At 40.2% G+C, this 10115-nt stretch overlaps 1 protein-coding gene across 7 annotated transcripts in view; it reads left to right on the forward strand.

Moving 5' to 3' along the window:
- Positions 1-10115, forward strand: part of KIAA1549 (KIAA1549 ortholog) — a 142072-nt gene extending 131957 nt beyond the window's left edge. For 3 of the 7 annotated variants that reach the window (XR_005627352.1, XM_039708056.1, XM_039708057.1), the window contains 3 exons: positions 825-970; positions 2791-2945; positions 7745-10115. Coding sequence is in view for 5 of the 7 variants with exons in the window: in XM_039708056.1 (XP_039563990.1) it covers positions 825-970; positions 2791-2945; positions 7745-7999 (556 nt within the window). In the remaining 2 variants the exon portion in view is untranslated. Of the gene's footprint in view, positions 1-824; positions 971-2790; positions 2946-6710; positions 6754-7744 lie in introns of all 7 variants that reach the window. The other 4 variants (XR_005627353.1, XM_039708060.1, XM_039708059.1 and 1 more) reach the window with 3 other exon arrangements.

Raw genomic sequence — 10115 nt, forward strand, 5'->3', positions numbered from 1 at the left:
AGTCACAGGATTTTGCAATAAAACAAAGGGGTGTAAAATTGAGATCTTGAGGAATAGGATACACTGCAGATTGTAGCCTGGGAGTGCTAAGATGCCATTGTGATAAAAGGCATGGAAAACTCATCCCTGGCCCTCACTTTGTGTGGTTCCATGTGCCTGAGCCTGGCTGCTTGTCTCACTTGGCTTCATTTACACTCACACAAACAGTGAAGTTGGATGGATTGCAGTTTCTGTTGTTAACTCTTTTTAGCAAATACATAACAGTGACTACCAGCACCAGCCTGATTGATAGGAAACATTAATTTCAGTACACATTGTATTTCTTCATGTGTGCTAATGCTTTGAGTTGTTTCACAAATCTTAAAGAGCACAGTTTTGAAAACTCCCTGAAAAATTATCAGAATTACGTGAAGTAATAGTTATTGACAAAATACACATGTAATGCAGCTTATATTTTGGTTTAGACCAAAAGTGTGTGCCTAGAAACTCTTTGCATAGAGTCAGCTTTGTTGCTGAGGTAAGCAGCTACATCACTGCTGAAGTTTTACTTTTCTATTTTTTTTCATTGAAGATTTTTTTTTCTCCCAAGGAGAAAACAAGATCTCAAGATCTGTGAACCTTTTTCTCTGCATTGAGGAGACTGCAACATGTGAAAAACACTTGTGTAAAATTTTAAAACACGTTCTTCAGATGTAAATATTTTCCTCAGCATTGAAGGTTACAATTACATTGAAAGGCATAAAGACCCACTGTGTGAGGCACACCTACGTTATTGTTTCTAATTAGGGATTTCACTTCTTTTAACCTTGACTCCTTTTCCACAGGCAGAACTTTGGGCCAGGTTTTCTTCAGCCTGCAGAGTTAATGCACGGAGAGCAGCCGCCCCCTGAGGTTCAGTATTCCTCCAGGGGGATGTACTCAGAGGAAATGCCATCAGTGGCACGGCCACGACCCGTTGGGAGCACTGCAGGTACACTTCACTGAAGTTAAATATGCAGGAAAATAACTGAGCCTTTTCTCTATCTGTTCTTATGCCAAGGTCACCACTAAGATGTCATTCTCCTTCAGCTGCTACATGTGATATGTGGTCCTTGTCCTCAATGCCCAAAAAAGATGATCACAAAGTGACGTTAACTTTACTTTTCGTAGGACCTTGCAGAAAAAGGAAGTGCATTGCTTCTTTTTTTAGTATCTTACAAGCACTAGTTATCACAAAGTGTATTTTCACAAAACCCCATTTGCTAAGAATGGAAAATCACTTGAGATTACAATGTATGCTAACTTTCCATTTCAAACTCCTTCTTTTGTGCTAAATTAACTAATTTCTGCATCCCAATCAGCATGCTAAGTAGCAAAATCTTTTAATACATCTCTACATCTGTGTTTCTTATTTCTCTTTGTAGAATTGCATGCATTAAAGCAGTATCTCTTAGTTTTAGATTGAATTATCTATCTCTGCTGTCCCCCATGAAATCACCTTCCCTGATCTAATTTTGATAGCAGTCACCAATGCTGTCATGAGTAAGATGGTAACATCACATGGCAGCTAAGCAGCAAACAATTTTAAGAATAAAATGTTGTATTGCTATGTAAATGTTACAGTTAATTTTCTCCCAGATAAAGATTTTCTTCCTTGAAAAAGACTGAAAATATGATCATATATCAGAAGCCCAGTTTTGATAGTTGCTCTCATCTCCCTGTAAATGTTAAATGAATAAGAATAGTAGGAATGTAATAACTATTACAGCTTAACTATTTTATTATCTAATTCACACTATTGTCTAAATGTTCAAATGTATTCTGCTTTAAAGTTTGGAGGAACTTAATATATTTAGTTTCTGTCCCTCAGCATAATTACGTGTAAATATTGAACTTCTCAAATACTGGGGTGTTTTGAGAGAAAATAGGGAAGTGATCTAACTGTCCATCACCTAAATCACACTGTTGTTTTTGTCTTTTCCTCCCCTTCTGTACATACACACAGTTTTATGTATCTCTGGGTTAAATGTGTTTCATTTCTAATGAATAATGAAGTATTAATATTAATTTTAAGAATAAAAATATAAATGACATTTCCCCGGGGAGACAGTTAATGAAGAAGGAAAGCTGGCATGTTGTTACATAGCTCTTGCAATTAATGGTGGCAACTATCCTTGCATATGTTTGAAAGCAGTGGGAAGGAGGGAAGGGAAGGAAGAGGAGAAATGAGGAGGTTGGCTTTCAGGCTGGAAGGAGATACAGTATGTTCTGACCTTCTCTTAGTTAACGACAGCATGGTTTAATATTTAACCACAAAGCAAAGCTGAGAGAAGAACACTCTTAGTAGCCGTGTGTTTTATTCTTCAGAGCCACAGGAGGCAGTTTGCAGAGTTAGGGTCTTGCCAGTGTGATGCAAATAAGGTGTGCCACAGGAGCAAATGTCCTCTCTTTGCTGCTGAGTAATTGGCATGATAGCATTGCCAGAGCTTTCAGTAAGCAGTTTGGAAAGGGCTGGCATGTTTCTGGAATGAGGAGTAACCCATGTCAGAGATGTGTGTATCCCACCCTCTTCTTTCAGTGCAGTGCCATGAAATGCATCACACTCACATGAACTGCACAGAATGCACATAACTTTTCTGTCTTTATTACACACTGACAGCCTTCTTTCTGCTGGTTTTTATTAACTGCACAGAAACAGAGCTCCATTTTCTTCTTGTCTCCTGCTTCCAACAAAGTTTTATGTTATCATATGTCTGCCCTGCAAACTTGACTGTGTATGAAGATGAAAAAAAACCAATATTTGCTTTTAAGGTTCTCAGATACAGCACCTCACTCAGGTGGGAATTGCTAGCAGGATCGGAGGTCAACCAGTGGAGATCCCCTCAGGCAGAGCAGGGCATGGCCAGCCGGGGGGGCCAGGGTGGCCCCAGTATCGTGGAGAGGATGAATGTGCTAGGCGAGATGCAGTGAGTACTGTTACACATTTGCATAGTTTCCAAAGTAGTGATTTGTTTGGGTATTTTTTTCTTGCATTACTGTTTGGAACTTTTTCCCTCCCTGGAATACTTTTAGTTGCTTCCCTGACATTCTTTGCTTTGCTCTTCAAACCCTTGTTAGCTCTTCTGACTTCTGCTTGCTTTCTTTCACCTTTGCTTCTCTAAATGCTTTCTCTCATTTTACCCTAACTTTTTTTTTTTCCTTGCTTGAGGCCTTCACCCATTAATTGCAGTTCATCCAGTTCTGCTTCTGAGCTCCAGCAGAGGTGGATACTGCTTTCCATTCCTTCTTTGAAATATGCCTCTGTATTTTGAGATCATTGTCATTGGAAAACACTGAATTAAATTGTCCCGGGCTACCATTCTATTTTGTATGCATAAAGTTCTTTTATCTTCTGTATCAGTGCTAACAGCAGGAGTCAGGGCAGCAGAAAAAGGTACATACTTGCATGTAACATTGGAGGTGTTTCTAAACAAGTTACTTTCCTAGCCTAAGTCAGCAGGATGGGGTAAATGAACACATACTCATTTACCTGTGTTGCCCAGGCAGCCATGGTGGTTTCATGTTCTTGGCAGCTGTGCTTCCAGAGGTTGGCATTTCTGATTCAACCAGATGTGTGAGGTTGAAGATAGTATATGGCCTTGCCAGGAGAGGCACTTGGCTGTTACCACTCCCTCTTTGGTGCATTTGCATCCTGGAGCAGACTGACCTGGATTATTGCAGTACTCTTGAGAGCGACAAATTTATACTTCTTCTTTAACTTCTTAGTTTGAACTATCTTTTTCTGGTTTCTTCCTTGAGGAAAGAAAGTGGGATCTCCTCCTTTTGCATATTGAGGGCAATGTGTGTTCACACTACTTGATATTGCTTTGCAGTATTGCATGATCATGACATAGCTTTGCAGAAAGGAAACACACCAGGATGGGCTTATCCTAGATTTTGGTGAAATTGAGCTGCCTCCCCTCCAAATAAACTCAAGAGGAGCAGCATAAAGCTTGTGAGAACTGGGTACACTGTGTGATACTATTCAAAAACTTCAGCTGTCAAAGCTGAAAGATCTGTTTCCCTAATTTAATGTGCTTTCTGTGCTTGAAACTGTGGCATTTGAATGCATGACCATAATTTCAGTTTATATCTAAAAGAGCACTTGCACAAGAGATCTTAGTGTCTTGAGTTCTATTTTCAGAGACATCTCTGGGTTACCATTTACTGACCTTTCTTTACATTTGTCTCTCTTTTCTGAAGATGGCTTTTCTACATCTGTGGGTGTCTTCCTGTTCAGGTCATTTAAATCCAGGCTGTTTTTCTTTCAGTTCATCTCAGTTTAAAGATTTCCTCAGCTTTGAGAGAACTTTTTGCTCACTGGTTGCTGCAGTTTATATGTTACTGCAATGTGATTTTTTTTCAGTTTGTTATTTAAAAACAGACAAAAGGAGGAGATAATGAACTAAAACTTACCTGAATTTGGTGTCAGGTAGTTGTAGGAGAGCTCACATATTGCCTGAACTTTTTTTCCTGTGAATAATTTATTTTTTAAGGGTTCTTCCCATTAAAAAAGAAAAAAACACATGAAAAACAAACAAAATGTTGTGGTCTTGTAGCTTTCTGTAGTTAAATAATTACCTTCACAGTTTGGATTTTTCACTAGGACAGAGCTCTAAATTTGTCTTTGCTCATTTGGCAATGAGGCTTTACTTAATGATGGTCGTGTTCCTTATGGTGCATTATTCAGCTGATCCTATGCAAACCTTGTCTTACTGCTCCCTCATTCTGAGCAAGTTTCTAAAATTAAACTCTGCATTTAGGAAGATTGAAATCTAAAGCATTCTTCTTGCACACAAACTGGAGAGGGATCTGCATTTGTCTTCCTGCAACAGCATTTTTCCTCACAGTGTCCTCACCCCTTTATTCCCAAAGTCAATACCTGACTTTCTGCTGGAACTTGACCTCTCACTTGTCACCTCCCAGCCCAAAGCCAGTGTGCAGGGTGCCATCAATTCACCTTAATTCTCCATCCAGAAGGCCCAGGGCAGCCAGGAGAAGGACAGAATTCCCTTAGCTGACAAAAAATACAATCCTGAGCAATGCTGAGCAGCAGAACAAATGAAGCCTGGCTTCTTAGAGATGGGCTCAGTCTCTTGCATATCTGCACCTCCCTCCACCACCTGCCATCACCTCCTACCCATCCACAGTCCCCTGGAGCCTTCCACTGTTCTCCCAAACCTTCCTGCAGGTTTCCAGTGTTTTCCCAAAGATACTCCTACCCTTTCACTCTATTTTTTCACTCAGCTGCCCATGCTAGTGTCTCTAAAAAATCTCACCAAACTTTGTTGTCTCTCAAGTCCCTGAGATAGGCCCTGTGAGATCCATGCTGGCTAAGTCACCCAGCAAAGCACAGCCTAACTTGACTTTTCTGCCAGATGCAGATTCAATGATAACAAATAAGGTTGTAACAAATCAGATGATGTCTAATTAGCTACCTGGTTTTGTGAATTTTATGTATCTGTTCATACATTCATATATACACATTTATGTCTGGATATAATATTTATACATTTAGTTCAGTTGAAATTGGCCAGAGTTCAACAGGTATTAAATGGAGATTAACAAATTTACACTTTCATCTCATAAATCTTCATTCCTTAAGAAGGAAGATTCAATAAACATATTTTTGTCAATTATTTCATATTGCTGTTAATTATCTAGAAGTTTTTAGATAAAAATATATAATGTATAGCTATTATATATAACTATATATTTTTGCATACATCATGTTATATAGCATATCTTTGTGTGTTTCCGTCAGTAAAGAAATTTTTAAAAACCAGCAAAAATTATTTCAGACTTTTTGCTCCTGTTATTTTGCTGTTGTAGGTTAGTAGAGGTTAGGTTTCTAAACCAATGTGGCATTGAAATTTTACAGGCTTGTTTAATTCTGATGCTATGTGTGAAATCACAGAAACACACCCTTTTCTTTTTCTGATATATTTAAGAAAACCTTAAAAAACTTAGTGTAAAAACCAGCCACTGTGGTCATCAGACTCCCTAACTTCCCTTAAGAAACCATTCTTATGGTGGTAATTTAGTGCACTGTGAGATAGGAGCTGAATCACATAGTGCATTTTAATGTGAAAGTAACCTGAACATAATTTAAATTGCAGTTAAGACTCATGTATCAAGGAGTGTTTCCTTTTAATATTTTTTAATGTCATCTCTTCCCTATAAACCCACAGAGTACTTGTCAGGTTTGCCAACTCTAGGCTGCATGTATGAATTAGTTTCAGGTTTCACTGCCAAATGAATAATTCTGAACAATCAGGAGACCCATTCATTCCTTTCTGATACTGAAATCACCTCTCTTTTATAAGAAATAAGACAGGATGTTACTTGGAAAACCTTTACCTATCATATTTCTATTAAAGCCTCTTTTCCCCTTAATCTGTCTCCCAGAATTAACTGTATAAAGGAGGAGTGCTGTACCTGAGCTGCACAAGAGACTCAGAATCTATTATTAATTCTACTTTCTAAATGGCTTAAATTTTATTCATTTGTATTATGAGAGATGTTAAGGAACTTGCTGCCATGCATTTTTGTGTTCCCTGCACACTGCTGCCACTGTTGCTGCAGGTCCCCCGTATCCTTCCCAGGCTCTGCTTTGTAATGTCTTCCTTCCCCTCCCCCTCGCTCCCAAATCCTCTTCTAGCTGACCTTGCTGTCCTTTCTTTCCCTATCAGGCTGCTCTCTCTGCTACTCCTTAAGGCTTGTTCCCAGACCAAGGTAGTGCTCACGGGCTTGTGGTGGCTGTGCTCTGAGCCTGCTGCTCCCCCTGCAAGGGGATCACCTTGCTTTGCTCCCACCTGTGCCTTCAGTCCTCTGTGTCCCGTGTTTCCTTCAGGCTGCCTCCCTGCCTTCAGCAGTTCAAGGCAGGAGGAAACACTTGCTTCAGGGTTGTCAGCTGGAATCTGGATTTTCAAATGTGCCTTGTTTGTGTCCGTGCTGGGAGTTGCTGCAGTCACCCAGTGTACTGTAAATCCATGCTTTGTTTTAGTGTAAGCAGATTGTCTTGCAGAAGGACAAGCCATAAACTCAGGCTTCTGTTCTCTGTCTCTTTTGTATTGTTAGAAAATGTACGTTACTGAACAAAGGCAGAATTAACCCCTTCCTGCCCTGAAACAATGATTGTCCCTAAGCTGGGATAGCGTTTCTCAGATATTGAGTATGAAAAAATCTAATCTTTCAAATCCTAGTAGTTTTCTTCTGCTGCTTCTTCTGTTGACAGTGTTTTCCTGGGCACTGGTCAGTCACAGGGTCCTCAAAAGTGTACAGTCTGAACAGGCAAAGCAGGCAGGAAAAGGGAAGGTGTAAATAGTAGTATCTCTGCTTATAAATAGTATGAAAAAATGACAGCCAGGGAAAAAAGTGATTTGTCTGCTGTCTTTTAGGAAGTTGATGGAAGTGGATGGAAGGAGAAGCTGATTTCCAGTCCTGTGGGGTTTCTCCCCACCTCCTTCCATTTCAGTTCCTAAATATACTTTAGATTGGAAAGGGGGGTCTCTGAACTTGAGGCAGTCCAACAATTTTGTGTAAACTTGTTGTTTTGTGCTCCATAAGAGACATCATTCATTCATGTAACAGAGGAGCCGCTGCAGCAGATATAAGCATCTTCATGTTGTTTTCCCCCCTGTTCTTTGCCTTTTTGCTTTCTTGTCTTTTCTGGGCTAATCACGTTTATTCAGAAAATACAATAATGGTTTCTCCCTTTTTCCAGACGCATATGCATGGACACCAAGAATATTCCTCCTCACCAGTATTCCAGATGCCGAGGACTTCAGCCAGGCAGCCCTCAGCACCTCCTGCTCAGCTTCCACACAACAGCCTTCAGGGCCAGGGCCTTTGCTACACCACCAGTTCCACTGAGGACCTCCAGCCAGGTCACTCGTCAGCCTCCCTTATCAAAGCAATCAGAGAAGAACTTCTGCGACTTTCTCAGAAACAGACAACAGTGCAGAACTTCCATAGTTGATTTAGCATTCCATTGCAAATCTGCCAGGTATCTGCTTCCTATGGAAGCAAAGACTTAGAGGAAATCAGCGATGTTGTTCTCACAAAGGAAGGAACTTCCACAGCTCTGTTGACAGCACTCTGGAATAATCAAAAAAGGCAACAAAATGAGAAGAGTAAGGAGAGATGGGGGACAAACAGGGAAAATCATCGGTGTCATCACAAGTAATATTAATTAATCTGCTAATATTATGGTGCTCCTCTTCTCTCCTTACCCTCATTCAGGCTAACACATAAATAAAACTGTAGGTCAAGAACTCAGTACTCCAGCAACAACAACAACAAAATGACAGTAACTATGTCCAAGAATGATAGACTCCTTTTTATAAGGAAGTAGGTGAAGTTTTTAATGAACTGAGATGACATTTTGCAAGAGATTACAAGTATTCTTATCTCTCCAGTGCTTATGGGGAACTGGTTTGTGTTGCTGTTCTGCAGGATTGCAAACTGTATCTATCAACTTAAGGGTCTTGAAGGTCCGATCTCACATAGGAATCACTTAGGTTGTCAGGAACAATGGGACTACTAAGAAAAAAAATCTTTATGAGTTACTTGTATTAAACTGGAACAATAATTGTTACAGCTCTGTGGTTCCGAATGGAGCTACCCTCTGCACTCTTCCTTGTTTTCCTTCTGGTGCTGAAGCTTCAAGTGTTCCTTCATCTTCAATGTTTGCAAAGTGAAACATTGGCCTTGTATAATTAAGAAAATATTTGTAGACTCATTCAGGCTGGAAAAAGAAAGCAAAGCATCCAAACAGAAAGGGCTTGGTATCTAATTTGTTTAAAAATTACTGAAAACTGGAAGGGGAATACTCAGCTACAGTTGAATTGGGGAAATGTGTGTGTATATCTTTAAAAAACCATATTTACATACTAAATGCTCTTGCAAGACCAGCGATAAACTATTGCCAATCTGTAGTTTGCTTTGTGGACAGAAACCAATCCAGCCTGACTGGTACAGGGTCACCAGCATTATGTTATAAATTGATGTCCTAAATCATTGCTTATGTTTGAATCTGAATAATTTTAGTGGAAGTCAGTGACAGTTTAGAGCATTAACATAGGCTTAGATTTGCAGTTTTGAGACAGTTTCTATATTTATACTTGTTTCCACTGTCCCTTTGGACAAAGAGTAAGCATTATCCCCATGGTAAGAATGGTACGTGCCATGGAACTGTTTGTCACTGTTTTTTTCAGAGTTTTTATTTAAAATTAGCTACGAATTTACTAATATTGGCCATTGCATAACTGTAACTGACATAATACACACGGACATTTTGCTTAAGTCACGCCTGGTTGAAGTGTTTTCATTTTCAGGTCAGAGCGAACTAAAGCTACTAAACTGGCACGGAGATGGAGGGCAGGCTCAGTGTTGGTGAGGAGGCTTGGGAGCCCAACCTTAGGGCAAGGGACAGCAGGAGAATTAGGTGCTGCAGTGTAGGTGTTTCAAACAGGAGCAGGTGGCAGTGGTCAGGGGTCTGAGGAGCAGAGAGCACTGGGCAGCCAGGCAGGGGCTGCATTTGCCTCATTTGCTGGGGTGGAAATGGCAGTGGTGAAGTACAGGTACCATAACGCCAGTGTGGTGTGGCAGTCCTTGGCTGCCACATCTGCTCCTGGCTCCAGTGCACGGTTCAGTAAGGGCAACAGGACTGAGTCAGACTGAAATGAAAATAGCTGGGAGGACATGGTGGAAGAAGTCCCCTCTGTACCTTATTCATGAAGTGTGTCCATCATACTCGCGGCCGAAACCAAAACCTCTGTTGCTCACTGATGTGGAAAAAAAGGTGGTATGTGTCCCTCTTTACCAGAAAGGACATTTATTTTTCTGTTTACCTATGATCATCAAAATGCTGTATGAAACTGTTTTGAGGGACTTAGAGTAATGAAGCAGTGTAAATTAATTTCCAGTTCCCTGGCCTATGTGTAAAGCCCTCATGGGCACCAGTTGAGGTTTGAAAGGAATCAGAACACCAGCACGGTTGTAACAGCAGTACCAACAGGTCACTATGATGTGAATTTTTTAAGTTTTTTTGTGTGATAATTCTAGGATAAAAATAAACATTTGTTTTCTGCCAA

This window comes from Passer montanus, unplaced genomic scaffold (assembly GCF_014805655.1).
Source record: "Passer montanus isolate IOZ18808 unplaced genomic scaffold, ASM1480565v1 scaffold20, whole genome shotgun sequence".
Taxonomy (NCBI): Eukaryota; Metazoa; Chordata; class Aves; order Passeriformes; family Passeridae; genus Passer; species Passer montanus.